The sequence below is a fragment of the Fulmarus glacialis genome, unplaced genomic scaffold (genome assembly GCF_000690835.1).
Source record: "Fulmarus glacialis isolate BGI_N327 unplaced genomic scaffold, ASM69083v1 scaffold3119, whole genome shotgun sequence".
Classification (NCBI taxonomy): Eukaryota; Metazoa; Chordata; class Aves; order Procellariiformes; family Procellariidae; genus Fulmarus; species Fulmarus glacialis.
This window is the reverse complement of record NW_009232432.1, coordinates 1-15,623: the sequence shown is the minus strand read 5'-3', so window position 1 is coordinate 15,623 and position 15,623 is coordinate 1. Positions and strand designations below refer to the sequence as shown.

At 46.1% G+C, this 15,623-nt stretch overlaps 1 protein-coding gene across 1 annotated transcript; it reads right to left on the bottom strand.

The window, feature by feature from the left end:
- Positions 1-5,516: 5,516 nt before the first annotated feature.
- Positions 5,517-15,616, bottom strand: GPR157 (G protein-coupled receptor 157; the record flags this gene model as incomplete). The annotated part of the gene is made up of 4 exons (XM_009584881.1): positions 5,517-5,738; positions 6,261-6,455; positions 8,928-9,141; positions 15,428-15,616. Coding segments are annotated over 4 exons (820 nt in total), but the record flags the coding sequence as incomplete, so codon positions are not given.
- Between the last annotated feature and the right edge of the window lie 7 nt (positions 15,617-15,623).

The window sequence follows — 15,623 nt, the reverse complement described above, 5'->3', positions numbered from 1 at the left end:
GCCAGCCAAGACCTGCCTTTTGCCAGCTCATGCCACTCCGCATTGATTGCTGCCGTTCCCTATAGGGTTTCACGGACTACAAGATATATGGAATTCAGTGCAGCACAACAGACATTCATGTTACTTCTGAGTAGCAGAAGTGACTTGTATTATGCAACTCTAAGTCTTAGAAACAATAGGTTTGGCAGCGTTAGAGTACTCTGGTGTCATCTCTGTAACTGTTCTTCATGATGAGAAGATAGTAGTGGCACAACCAGAACTTACTTTTCTAAGTTGCTCCTCTGCTTTAGCCACAAGATTTATCCTTTTCTTGCAAATAGATGGTTCGTTAAGCACACAACTTCTAGATTTTAAAGTAAAATCGAGATTGATTTATCCTTTTCTTGCAAATAGATGGTTTGTTAAGCACACAACTTCTAGGTTTTAAAGTAAAATCGAGATCGCCCAAATCCTCCTGTACTACAGCACCTTGGTTCACTCCTAGAGCCAGGGATCATCTTGCATAATTAGACTCAAGTCTTGGGAAGGAAACAAAAAGTGAAAAGAGGAGAACAGGATTTTGCAATGACCAAATCAGTATCAACAGTACTGATAAGCAGTATAACAGTAGTGATAGTATGTATAAGCGAGGGGTGAACTCACCGAGTTCTAACCAACTCCTGCCTGGGGAAAGAGCATGGGCAAGTACCCTCCGGCCATTACAGCCCCTTGCTCTTTATTCCCCTCAGAGCTGCATCCCACTCCTGCCTCCTTCACACAGCCCACTCTCCTCCCCACAACATTCTCATTGCAGGCTTGTATTTTTTTATCCAGAATTCCCACTCCACTTCCAACCACCACAAATCCTTCTCATCCTTCCAGCCGGGTTTCCTTCCAGCTCTTGTTATTTCACAAGCTCTGCTCTTTGCAGACCTAGCTTTCCTTGCTTCCCCTCCCCAGGCTCCACTCCCGTAGGCAGCCAGCACCCTCCCCACACATACAGCTCTTTCTGTCTCCATATACTTAAAACCTCTCCGTGACCTTCAAAGACTCCCAAGAGTTACAGGAAACCAGCACACAGCTCAGCTCCCTGCCCTTCCTTCTGACATCAACCCTCAGTCCATGTGTTGGAGCACACCGAGCAATCCAAGTGGCAGAGACATGCTCAGGGATGGCAATATTTAGGACAGGGAAACTGAAGGACAACCCTCGATGTGCAAGCCAACATTTTTCTCAAAGGCTTGTCATGCAATCAGAAGGCGGAGTGTTGACACAAAGCACATTGCAAGTGGCCCTGACAGAGCAGTCAAAATCCTGCGAGGAGCCTTCAATCACTGTCTTGCTGTCTACAGCATGTGGACTCCTTTCCTCGCCTGCCCAGATCAACCAGTTAAATTTGAGGCACATAACCACATAAAACCACAGAAAAGCAGATATCCCAGATGGGAAGCATTGTACAACCCTCATAACAGACACTGTCGCTCAATCAGTTGTGAACATCGCCATGGTCCAGCACCACTTATTACACCAGGGGTCTTGGCTGCTTCCAGCCCTGCGAGACGGCCAACAGAGTTTGAGTCTATTCTGAGAAAAGTTCATTCACAGGTTGGAATCACATGGCAACTTGCAAAGCAATACTCAACTGTCAGCCTGCCCATGCCTCAGGTTTTTGCCCCATGACGACTTGAATTTTCTCTATTTGGGCATTGGGATGGCACCAGCTCTCCCCAGCATTAGTCCCACCTACCTTACAGCCTGGCCTCGTCTGGAGAAAGTGCAATTTATAATCTCATTACATAACGTTTGTAATCTCACATAGCTGAGAGCCACAGACCATAAGGTCAACTGAGCCTAAGGCAAACAAGACCCACATTCTCACCTCTCAGAGGTCTTTTCACGGTTCACAGCAATAAGCCAGTAAGAATGAACTATAACAACGCATACTGGTGAACAGTTTGCTCAAACTGATGAAAGGTTTACATTTCTATACATATAAAAGAGATAGGAAGAGGAACGTATCTACAGATAACTAGAAGAGATTTGTCTTCCTGTACATGCCTTAGCCTTTAAGGTAGATGCAAAAGAAACCTGAAGGAAGATCTTGCAACAGTTTCTCATCCAAATTCTCCAAGGTGCTGAGACCCATCATAACATGCTTGAACAACATCTTGGTAAAGAAACAAAACTTTATTTTGTAAAAGTTGGAGAAAAATATTTAAAAAATAAGCAAGTGAGGAGCTGTAAATAAGGTAAAACATTATCTCCAAGTAGCAAACAAAAACCCATCCCCTCCCCAGCTGACATAACACTCCCAAAGCAAGAACAGACTGTAGCCTGTGCTTCGGCAGAGGAGATCTGGAGTGCAGAGCACATGCCAGGCACCGTCTTGCTGCTGGTGAGGGCTGTCCTTGCTGGAGGCTGGGGTGGTACACCCAGTATCCCTGAGCTCCAAGGGAGTCTGCAGAGTTCAGATTTCCTCAGGAGGCAATAACTACGTGGCCACCACAAACCCTGATGATGATGACCACCCCTGACCACCGAGGAGGAGGAATAAACCATCAAGAGGAATCATCTATCACCACCACAAAACAAGCACATTTGCACACTATTGTCCACATCCAAGTGAAGAACAGGAGCCAGTCTGGAGCTCCCTGGAAGACCTCACACACTAGGACTGAAATCCACACCCAGGACAGTCCTAGTCAGCAGCTACTGAAGTTTTCCTGTCACTGTGATATTTGTTCACCCCAGAACTCACAACACATTTGCCTTGTCAGAGAGAAAAGCAAAACCCCAAACAATTTTTAAGATTTATAGTGGAGGGTGAGGGGAAGGAGGGAAGAAAACCAGGAAGTTGGAGTACAGCCAAACAGTATCTTCCAGAGGATCCTGAGCAAAGTTCAAAACCAAAGCAGCCGGTATTCCGAGGAGGAGCGGGACCTCTTCTGTTTGCTCAGCCACTCCAGCGGTGCTTTTCCCCAGGCTTTAGCTCCCTCTGTGGGACTCTGGGATGATCCCGCACCTGCTCAAAATGAAGCACAGTTAAAATCCAGTTCAGCCCTATCTTCCTGCAGCCAGTGCGCCCAGGTTTGCCCTGAGACAGGAGAACCGGCTTGCTGCAGCTCAAGCCGCGGGGACGTCACCTTGCGGCAGCTGAAAACAGGCATGATGGACCCATTCCTAAAGTACAGCCAGGTACCCCAACCTTCAGAAACATCCGACTTAAAATTCCCCAATCCATGCCTGACAGGAAAGAGTTCAGAGTCATCTTCACAGACAACTGGGGCCGCAGGGAGAACTGCACTCCAGCACCAGCCCCGCACTTGCGCTTCATGCCAGAGACTGAGGGGGACCTGCCAGGAGCAGCCAAGCATTTCTGCACACCACCTCCCATCATCCCATCTCTGTTTATATTTAGGCTGCAGTCGGCTTCAGTGTTAGGAACTACAGACACTTCGAAGAGGTTCTCTGTTGGCTGTTTTTCTTTCTCTCTCCTTGCTGACATGAAGATGGCCAGAGACCTTCCACTTGTATCAGCACAGCTGCTATTGCCAGGAGCTGCCCTTTACAAACCAGCGTGCTTCCCTGAACCCCTGGGAGCACAAAATGTAATTCTGTTGAGCTGCACATTCCTCCAAAAGCATTTCTCAGAGCTCTGTTATGGAAAAAGGCAAACTGAGAACAAGGAATCTGTTTTGATTAGTTTTTTGGGAGTGTTTTTGGGGGTGGGGGGTGGTTTTTTGTGTTTGTGGCGTTTTGTTTTGTTTTCCCTTAAGCCAAGTTGGTGAAAATTCTACTTCCTCTCTTCAAGGCTGGCTCAAAAAAACTGAACACAGCACAGTTCTAAGTCTCATGCAATTTAAGATTTACTATCCTGCCTTTCTGCAAGAAGTTTTTAACATAGCTCCTCTTCCCAAGCCACGTGGGATCAACATGAGGTTGAGCTACCAAGGTTGCTACTTAGCTTTTAGAAGTTTAAAAAAGCCTTTGGAAAAGAGGAAAAACCTCTTGAAGTCATCTATGCCAGGGATAAGATGCTTGCACCTACCCTTCAAAGACTCTAGGGATGCTAAAGAGCCGAGCCCCTCTATAGCCCCATGAAATGGGCTAATGAGCTCTTGAGGACTCCACCTTCCCAAGCTTACACAGCCTGTGTACAAGGGGGCTTAAATATATTAATATAGTAGTAAAGTTAATGCCAAGTCTCCAGTTTGGAAAAACATGGGACTCGCCTCTGCCTATAGTCCCATGAGATGACTGTATCATTTAACTGTTCTGCATGCTGTTAAAATGACTGAAGTTAAACTAATACGAGCAGCTCTTGAACAGCCGGGTGCCTGGAGCAGTGGGAGCCCGACAGCTGCCCCCTCTCCCCAGGCAATCCATGAGGCTCCTGCTCTTTTTGCAAAAACTCGTTACACAAATTAAAAAGAATTGTCAACTGATTTTAAAATATCCCTTTTTTGGGGGGCTTTGTGGTCTGGGAGAACAAGCAACAGATGTAGGTGACAGAGATCTACTCAGAGACCTACCATACCCAGCTTGCTTTCCAGGATGCTCAGCGCCTGCTGTGCCCCATGGCACAGACAGGCTCGCTGCGTTTCAGACTCAGCCCTTTTTACTGAGTGTGACCTGCAGGGTAAGTGTAACCGCAGAAGCGGGGGGTTTCCCACTCTTTCTGAAGAGACTGCAGTTCCCAGCACATCACAGTTTACATTTACCTAAGCAGTCAGGTTTGCCACTCTAGGTTTTTACCTCCTTCAGCTGCACTCTATTACTGAAGAGAGTGCTAGCAATATCTGCCTCAGACAGAAGCCCACACAGCACCCCAACCCCAAATGCTCTTAAATGGGTTAAGTCTGACACCCCTATATGTTCTACAACTATCACTCATGAGGTCAAGCGCAAGGAAAACAAGATGCTTACACAACTAGACCGATGCAAGGACATCAGTGTCCAATCTTGTACCTGAAATGATGAAGAGCTTCTGTCAAGTTTTTGCTCCTACAGATTTTCCACATAAGCTTGGGTGAATCACTTCCCCGCCGTTTTCTTTTTATGATGATCGGCAGCAGGGATTGCATCACCTTATGAGGAATACTCGGGGCACTAAATACATCTGAACTGTGCAGTACAGAAGAAATGTATGCGTGCATGGTATTTTACATCAAAAGGAGCCACTAATTCCTCTTCTTCAGTTTTCACTGGTGTCCTGTCCTTGTGGGCCAGACAGCACTGCAGACTATTTCCTCATTTCACAGGCTTGAGTAACAGGCAGTACCCCAGCTCCCAGGGAGGGGGAGTGGATCGGCTCTATAAATGGTTTCACCCCAAAAAAGCATGACGGGGAGCTGCTGTAGAATAGACAGTGAACCCCCACAGCGGCAGCAGGAACCTACCTCTGCCAACCGCTTACTGCTAGCTGTTCCCCACCCCTCACATCACGAAGCTGTGCACAGGCAGGGCAGGAGGAAAGACTCACACTAGATCTTTACCAAGAAAGAAGAAATCAACTCTGAGATGTAGGCAGCCCAGGCTCAGGTGCTGGAAAGCTGGGGTTTTGTCCGCTCAGGGCCTGGCACGTCCTTGTCCTTGGGGGGTTCTGGGCGCTGCCAGTAGCTGTTTGATCTTTGCAAAGGCCAATCCAACTCATCGTAGTGGCAACAGCAAATGGAGGAAAGCAGCCGAGTCCGGACTACCCGCGTACAGAGGACAAACATGATACAGTTGGCACCTCCTTGGAACGTGTTACCAATTCCCTGCAAGGGCAAGAAAGGAATTAACCAGTACCGTTCCTACAGGCACCCCCCAGAGAAGAGCAAACATCATGTCAGACCAGCTATAGTACTGCCCAACAGACGGACAGCAACTTCCACCTAAATGAGAAAAATAAATTTAGAAATATCAACCTTGCACCCAAAAGCAGACCAGATGGCTGCCGTGGGTTGCCGTTTCCACAGCCTGGTCCAGGGGAGGAGCAGGCTGAGCCCTGCTGAAGGACAGACACCCAACAGCTCTGGTCTGAGCCTGCTTTTCCTACAAGCAGCCAGCATTGCCCAATGCTTCTGTTGCAGTTATTCTCTGTAGCCACCAGATGCTGCTGAAACAGCTATTGCTGAGCATCCCAGTCAGCGCTTGCCAGTAGGGAGCAGATGTTCTTGCAACACGCGTGTTTTACCAGTACGTGCTGCATCCTGCCACAAAAAAGTGCTATTAAGAGCAACAAAGCCTTATCTCCCTCCCAGATCCTCCTTCTAATGCATTTCCTGGCAAATACTTACATGCAGGACAACCAGGACTGAATTTTGCACTGCAGGGGAGTTACAGAGGGTCAGAATGAATCGCACAGTGCTCCAGATGCGGAGGATGATAAAGATGACAGGGATGAGAATCAACTTCTTATCTGCTATGGAAGTCCGGGGCTGAAATGCAGGTGCTCTTGAGAGAATGGGGCGATACTCTGAGAGAGCTGCGTGCTTCCATGGAGGGTGGGAGGGAGACAAAAACGTGAACAAAAAGCTACACACATTGGACATTTAGCTCCAGGGATTCCTTCCAAAGCAAACTCAATTTTTGCATCTTGCGGGAAGTTAACAGGGACACAGTTAGGAGCACCGGTCTTCAGCCACATTCTGCCCTTGTCCTGCTGAAGCTAAGGAGGAGCAAATAGAGGATATCCGGCCCTTAGAGTCCCACTAAAGCTTTATATTAACAAACATCACTATGGAGTTGCCAAGAAACCAGGTCATAACAAAGTAAAAAAAAAAAAAAAAAAAAAGCAGTGCTCCAGGAAATAGTTTTGCTGGGCCAGTGGCCTGGCCCCATTGCTCCTGACTTTACCACTTTGTAAATGCATGGCTAAGGGTTTGGCCTTGGGAAGACCTCTTAATAGATGAATATAGATATATAAAGAGATATATATATACACACACGCGGGGAGAAGTCTGGCTCATCCTTCTCAAACTATTCAAACTTTTGGCCTTCACCTTCAGCCAGCAAGTTCCACAAGGGATTTATGTCCGTGTGAACCAGTCCTTCAGTGTGTTTGTGTAGAACCTGCTGCCTAATTTCTGACCATATACTGTCAGCAGTGGGCTTCCATGGATTTGGACAAGCCAGCAAACTTCTCTCTACCAGTACACGTAGAAAAAAACATCACGGATCTGTGCCCTGGATCAGGATGGTTGGAGGTATAAAGCCCATAAGACCATCCTATGGTAGAAGCTACTGGATGCAGATTCCTGGATGGAGGAGAGCAGGTCAACACAGCACACAGAGCAGCTGCTGGGACACACGGTGCTAAATACCAGGATGTTAATGTGGGTGAAGAGATTAGATCTAAGGATAGCTGACCTGCAGAAAACTATTCCTCCTACCGTCAGGGCTACAGAGCACACACAACTTTGATGCATAGTTATTCTCCTTGGCTCCAGTACTCCCAGCCCTGACACTTTACTTCCTCCAGAACAAAGCTGTACGACAACACTGCACAACAGCCTGAGTCAAACCCCGCTGAGGGCTTTCCGTGCAGCTTCCCATCCACTCCCATGCAGTCTTTCCCATTTGGAAAGCCCCTAGTACACGCCCTGCGTGTCTCCCCCACAACAGCTACTTCCAGAATTTCTCCTGCCTCTCGTACGGTAGGAGCCACTACTGCAAAACCCACTTCTACTACAGCCCAAACCCAGCCCTGGTTGCCTACTGCTCTTCCTTGGAAGTGGGAGACCTCCTGCCAGTAAAGAGCTTAGTGAGCAGGGTACCAGGCTTGGCAAAATCCCTAGCGATGAGAAGAGAGATTCTCCAGTCCAAATGGCCCTGTGTATTGCTGCTCCAGCCCTCAGCCCCCCCGTTATGAGACTGGAGAGTGACAACTGCCTGCCCTCAGCACTGCTCCTGGAAGAGGGTCAGGGCTGGGAGCGGGAAAGGGAGAGCAGAGTGCCCAAGAATCCCTGGCAGAGCAAGAGGGTAAGAGCCTGGCCAGGTGGGGGTCCGGTTTCCTGGCAGTCACACCGCTACCTTTGACAGCTGCTGGGACACAGAGTCCTGTCTGATTTACGTCAGGTGACGGTGACAGGCACTAGCAAACCCTTCCCAACTCCCCTTTCCCAGGACCCTTAGGACTGCTTAAGACTACGTTGTTCTTCCAACTCGTCTGCAGGATCCTGCCCTAACCACATTTGTGTTTATCCCTAACTACCCCTGCCATAGCTTCACCACAGCAAGCAGGTTTGCAGTGGCAGCGTTTTCCAGAAGGACATCTATCCAGGTCCGCCCCCCCAATACAACTTAGAGAAAAAAGGCATCTCGATGTAGTTCCTTCTGCCACTCTCAATCTAGATTTCTCTATTTGGCAAATGTTGTCCTAGATGCCTGGATTCTTTGTGTTCACAAGGAACAGCAGCAAATAAGCCTCTGAGTTCTGAAACCCTCCTAGGACAGGGTGTCTTCCTGTATCGTGTACGCACATGGTGCCTAATGCTATAGTGCTCAGACTCCCAAACGGGGCTTTATGCTGCTAGTACAAAACAGGTATTCATAAATGCAGACTATCATTAGAGATCCTAAAATGACTGAAGTTAGATAAGTCCAGATGCCAAACTCAGGCTTGGTACAAGTGGAACTGTGGAAGACTGATTAAGGCTGAATTTTGTCCTTCACATCTTGTTTCAATTCTTACTGCAGGATTCACATTTCACCCATGTACTTCCCATAACCCCTTAAGTTTTCAAAAGGCTTTTACATTCTCCTTGTGCTAAGTCATTGTGTAATGATGCTGCAGGCTGCTCAATCAGGTGTACTGCTTCTCCCAGTGGCAGATGCATTTCAGCGTTACATGAAGCAATTCCTGCCTGTGTAGCTGCTAAATATGCAGCAAAATCTTCAGAGCATGGGAGGATATAATCACATAGCAAATCTGTAACCTAAGCTGAAAGCAGCAAAATACTCACCGCTCTATTAATGTGCTTCTTGATGAGAATATAGAGCACCGGCAAAGTCACATAGGCCAGTATCTCCCAAACTTTCCCCGTTAACAACATCCACAAGACCCGATCCTCTGCATCCAAGTTGACCCAACACCAGCCCACAGAAACATTGGAGGCATCATAGCCAATCTTCTTCAGAGCAACAGCAGCCACCGTAATGCCAAGGGGGACTCCCCAGCTGAGGAAAGAACATGAAGAGCAAGGTTAAGCCAAGAACGTGCAGTTTAGTCCCTCCACACCCCAGGGAAAATGGGTGGCAGTCCAAGGGATTCTTCATCAGACAGGACGCCAATACCTACCCCAGGACATCGACATTCCTGCATCAGGCCTGAGGGAAGTGACTGACAAACAGTATTTGACAGCACATGAACATGGACTGCAAATCCGCTTCCTAGGGACCCATTCGAGGAACTTGGATCCCCACTCCTGAAGGACAGACGCATCATGATGTGCTACACTCTAAACTGGAACCTGGCCCGCACAGCAAGCAGTCAGGGTCCAGCGAGGTGAAGAGGAGACATCCCACCTACTCCCCTTCTCCCCTTCTCTCCTGGATACAGGCGAGGTCGAGGATTCGACGAGGCCAGAGCATTGCACAGTGTGATGATCCTGTAGGACCCAGCCACTCAAGAGCAAGCTGGCTGATTCACAGCTTTCAGAACACAAGCAACCAAATCCCACATTCTGATTCCTAAGTGACACTTGGCACACAAGGACCAGCACACAAAGAAGTCCACAATTTTACTCCATCAGTGGGGGGGTTTTTTGTTTTTAATGGAGGGGTAGTCAGTATTTTGGGAGCAAAAGGATAATTTCTGAAGTACAAAGGGCAAGTTTCTTCCCAAGGAAAAGCACTGGCAGTAACAGCAAAAAGCTAAGAAAGCAAAGAGGAGTCATATTCACATAATTCAGAGCTGTGTTTTGACTTCGGCTTCTCTCTTGACAGCAGACGCAAATACAGGGAAGCATTTAGAGGAAAAGTAACTGGTGACACACATGAATTAAGTCACTCAGCAGCTTGGGCTGCCGACAAATAAACTCATAAGCAAGAACTGAAAATGTAAAAATACTCAGCCCCTTCCTGGGTGCTGTTAGGACCCAGGGCTTTACAGCCCTGCCCTACCCCGTGATGTACAACTCACAAATTACTCCACAACTGACACACTGCCCTGCATTCAACTGAATGCATCACCTACCCCTCCCACATCCATCCTCGGAGAAAGGGTCTGTGGAGCCTTAAGAGGGACATGGGAAACTTGCTCAATAACTGACACAAATGCTTCAGAGAGTGCTCAGACTGAGCTTCCAGCATAACCCTCCTGGTCTCTCCAGATGCAAAGAAAACAAAGCCATTACTGTATTGCTCTCCTTACCTTCCTGGTTCACACTCGTCTTTCACAGACAGCCTGGAGCAGCTGCAGAGAACATGAAAAGGATATTCCTCCTAAAATCTGTTTCACATGCATCAGACTGCATAGGCAACCAGCAGTTGCCTAGACCAGATTATCTGAAATTCCACAGCCCAACTGAAAAATCAGAGATAATCCCATGATATTCGATATCAAAAAAATCCCATTTCCTACTCTTAAATAATGTCTGGCTTCACTTACTCACAAAACAAAACAAATGTAAATATAATGCTGTTAAAAAAAAAAATCAGAGTCAACCTTTTAGCATGTCTAGAACATTTTGTTTCCACGTTCAGTTCAGAACAGCCAGTGCTAATCCAAGCCGCTGCTGTTACTTAAGAACAGTTCTGCTGCAGGAAGCCCTCCCCGTGCTATTATCAGAGCAGGCTTTCTAAAAACATTCCAAACATCGCCACCACCCTGAAAGTTTCTACACAACTCAAGACTCATTTTGGTAAAAACAGTGATTTGCCTGAAAACGAGGATTACAGATGCAAAGACGCTGAAATTTCAGTATACTTGGAAGAGCTGACCACTAAGGTAAAGAATTCAAGAGAACTGGCACTTCCTTAAAGAAACCATATTAAGGCACACAAGCACAAATCAGTCCAGCACCAAGAAAAAGGAAGTGTATTAAAAAACTAATTTGCCTAAATAATGATCCCCGCAGTGACTTGAAACTGAAAGAGAATTATCTGAGAAGATAAAACCAGGTCAAATCACTACGCATGGCTGTAAAAGAGAACAGCATAAGTACATACAGACACAGCGAGAGAGGCAGTAGGAAATAACAGACCACTAGGCAAGGGACTTAAAAAAAAATCTTCAAGTATCTAACTAGTAAAAGGAAGAATGTGGAAGAAAACAGCCACATGTCAGGCAGTTAATTTTCACTGAAATGGTGTATTGGGATCAGACGGCTATTACAACTAACACCAAGGAGAAAGGATTACAAACTCAAAAGCAAAGTTAGAAACAATCTAGAAAGTAAACAGACATTTCAGTGAACTTCAGCTCTATTTTAGAAAACTGGAAAGGAGAACTGAGACTAGTGATTTGATTATTCTTAAGAACCCTTAAATGACAGATTCTCAAGGACTGGAAAATACCAATGCTTTATACCCACCTAGAAGAATGGAGGAACAGAAGAATCACAGTATTATAACCCAAGGCATACGTAAAGACTGGAATAAAAAGGATCCAAGATAACACTAAGAGGCAGAAATTTTACTCTGAGCCCCAAAACCAGTGCAATTATGTAGGCTGGGCCTCTCCAAAGCACACTTGGATCTAAACGCAATCAGTGTGGGAGAGAAGGGAAGGAAGGCTACTCCTTGCATCTCTGTAAGCAGGCTGGCAATCCCACCTCTAAGGCAGATACAACAGTCCTTATTTCCCTAATATAGTCCCCAGCAATCTATTAAAAATACATACAACCCAGCAGATCTTTCCACATTAACACCAATGCTGCATTTATACACGGTTGGACAAGGATCCTTCAGCTATAGCAGCGTACAGCTCAAGCTGTGTTGGTTTTCTTGTCCTCAGTATGCCTGGGTCAGATTGCTTAACACCACATTTTGATTTACGCTGCACAGCTGCTGCTTTTTTTTTTTTTTCCTCCAGAGACTCTTACAAGCAGGAACGACTTGCACAGTCACCTGCCTGCACAGGTTAGGCAACAAGCCATCCTACCTGCAAGCCTGCAGGCGATTCCTTCTGGGGACAGGAATTTTTACTCTGTAAGAGAGAAAAATCAGTCTTCTGGATATACCAGCCAATTTCAGGAAAGAGCTTTGAGCATACATTGTAAGCAGAACTCCAGACTAAATCTGCTCAATTTAATTTTTGCCTTCCCCCCCCCAAACATTACCATTACTTCCTGGTACCAAGCAGAGACTCCTCCCAGAGAAGCATGCAAGGATTTAAAAGCTGAGGCACCAGCAGTCAGGTAGCTCCCACTTTGGCTGGCCTGACCTACAAGCTTTTATAAACTAAACGACAAAGCCACAGCAAATTTCAAGAGATTCCTGCACCTTCCAGGCAACACTTGGGGAGTTAAGTCTGAGGATTCAGATGTACAGTACAGCAGCACACGAAAGGGTGTTCAAGTACTCCATGGACATGCATGCATATATACAGGCATGGTTATAAACATATATATAAGCACACACACATATATAAAATATATATAAGCACACACATAAAAATTTTATTTCTCTCTCTATATAAAAGCATATATGTGCTTATAACCATCTGCATAGCCTGATCACGAAATGCGAATACTTCAGAGGTTGACAGCAATTGCTACAAAAGCAAAGCAAGAAACAAACCCAAGGCGGGTTCTGGTCCATTCCTCACCCCGAGTTTGGATCAACTACTCTCACAGCAAAGATGACGTTACCCAACTAAATGATACTTGATATTTAGAAATCCAGAACAAGTGAGGTAGCCTGGAAATTTATGCTGTGGGTGCCAGAACTTACACCTTACAACTACATAAATATTTTCAAAGCTACCTGTAAGCTTGTTTTCAAAGCTCATCCAAGATCAACACAAGTTTAAAACCAAAACAGAGCCTGTAGTTCTCTAGTCTTGCAGTAAAATAGGTGGATGTTTTACCACATGAGGTACAATAAGGAACAAACCTGTTTGACAGGTTTCATCCAGTGTGACATCCTAATTTCCCTAAAAAAAATTTCAGGTGCTAACTTCCAACACGTATTTAGTCAGCTCCACTCAGCTAAAGAACAAACAGTCTCTGATTATACTCAACACTCGCCCCTTATGAGTAACTGCTTGTGAAGAATAGGAAACATGCAGGACAAAACCCCATCCTGCCCTGAATCCCTTCCAGAAGTGTCTCTCGGGATGACTCTTCCCACAGTGGTGGCTGCATGACTGCATTAGCAACCTATGAAGTAAGGAGGGGAAAAAAAAAAAAATCCCAGGTTCTTGCCTAGACAAAAATACTGGAAACTTATCTTTAACTCCTTAAAACATCATCTGCCCTTTGCCACCTTTCCTTTTGCCCTAGACAGGTCTCCCTCGCCTACCTTCCCCAATTAATGTATGGACTAGTATCTTTTCATATCAGTTGCAGCAGCTCCTATCTGCGTGGTACTAAAAGATCTTTAGGCTAACAGCACCAAGATAGCCAGGAGGACTTTGAAGCACTGCAAAGTGCGAGGGGGAGCCATCCCCAAGCATTATGTCCAGAATTTAATTTTATGATTGAGTTCTCAGGTAATAATAAAAGCGGAAGGAAGGAAAGAAGGAAGATGTGTCACAAGGGGATGGGCAGAGACCAGCTCCTCACTTGTTTTCTCTGGCTTTTCATACAGATTGTAAAGCAGGAAGAAGCTTTAAACAGTGGCTCTGCACGGAACGGGGGTCATTTACGAAGCAGGACCTGGCAATAGATCTTCGATGAAAGCTATCTATATTGCCCTTTAAACAGAGCAAGTGGAGCTGATCAATACCAAGAACAGAAGATAGCATTTGATTTTTACTGCTAAGACCTGAAAATAAACCTCGCAAATTCCCCCAGAGGAAGTTCATTTCTGTTGCAGGGTTAGAGCAATCTTTCAGGATTTTTACAGTTTGAGAAGAGTGCACAGATTACGGCCAGCGTTATTTCAGTGACTCTGCCTGTTTCTTTCTGCACTTCGTAGCCGATGAGGCTGAGAAGCATTAAACCAGATGGAGAAGTTGAAGTACAAACAAAAGCCATACAAGCGATTAGCAGACAGGAAAATTACAAACAGGCCAGATTTGCATCAACTCTTTGATGTAGCCTGATGTAGACAGCATGCCCATAAAGAAGTCAGACTCCTTTTTCCTGTTTCTTAAGCAACATGTGGCTCTTTACTGGCACGCCGTCTCTCCATAGTTCTTACGGTGCAACTCTATTCACTTGAAATGAAATAACCTAACAATCTCCCCTGTTTCACTGCATCTTACTTCAACTTCACCAACAATAGCCTGGTGTACCCAGATGCACGTGTGGTCACCTCAGGCTTCCGCACATGCAGACCTCGCTGCCAAGCAATAATTAGAACACGTAGGGCAATTAGAACAGGAATCAAAGTTCCTCCCTGATTCACACAGCCTTCGTGTCTTTCTCTGGCCCACCTTTACCTGGACTCAACTCGAATTCAATCACCTCCCAAAGAATGCTGTTTGAAAATAAGAGGTGACAAATATTTGACTAAGAAACCAAAGAAAATTCGACGGCTTTTTTTTTTTTTTAAAAACTAGATAATTCCTCTTATAATTTATTGCAAAAGCTTGGCACCACAGAGGACTAAAGGATCACTGTTTTGCTCAGTGTGGAGGTAGCACATGATTCCACAAGCTCAAATTGCATAATGAAAGCTTTTACTAAACATGACGTGGAAAATCAGCTCGCTAAATAGCATAAACTGAGACATAAAGCTACACTGTGGTCTGTTTTGTCTTGCTTTCAATCAAACACGCCAAAACAACCTTCAGAGTGCTTTTCTAGCAGCCTCCTCACTTGTAGACTACATTCTCCTTTGAGCATTGAATTACAGCAACCTGCCTGGGGAAAGGGGAAGGATCTACAGACCAGGCTGACACCGGGAAGTCAGGGACCCGTGGAAACAGATCCCAAACACGGGAGTTTTGACAGCAGCAGGCAGGTATAGCAAACACAAGTTTCAAGATACTATTTCTAGGATGTCAGAGCAGATTGTGGGAAAGCAGAAGCCAGGATTTGCAGAGTCATTATCCCTTGCCAGAGATTTTTCTATGTGACCTTAAGCAAATAATTTTTAACTTTTCCACGTCTCCATTTCTTCACTTGGGAAGGGAGGGGGGAAATAAGCAGGGCTGTTTAGTTAAAAGACAGCGAAACCCCTGTTTAAAAGGAACTTGAGAAGGGCACACTATCCTTAAGAAAACAGCAGGTGACTCGAGCAACCACCCAAGCGCTCCATCAGAGCGGAGCATGCCGCATGGCTCCTGGCCACAGGGTGGGTGCCAGCGGGGTCCACACCTCGTGCTCCGACGGGAACAGCGGACAGCACCCACCTCACGACATGGAAGCAGCAGAGCAAGCCTGTGCCCGTGGGCGAGCCCCTCACAATGGTGATATAGAGGTAAAGGGCAATGGCCATGGTCCAGAAGAAGGAGCTGGTATTGGAGAAGGTGGACAGGGCACCCTGCAGCACGCAGTCCCATGAGGTCCTGTCGAAGTCCTGTAGCACCCCGTAGAAGTAAGAGAGGG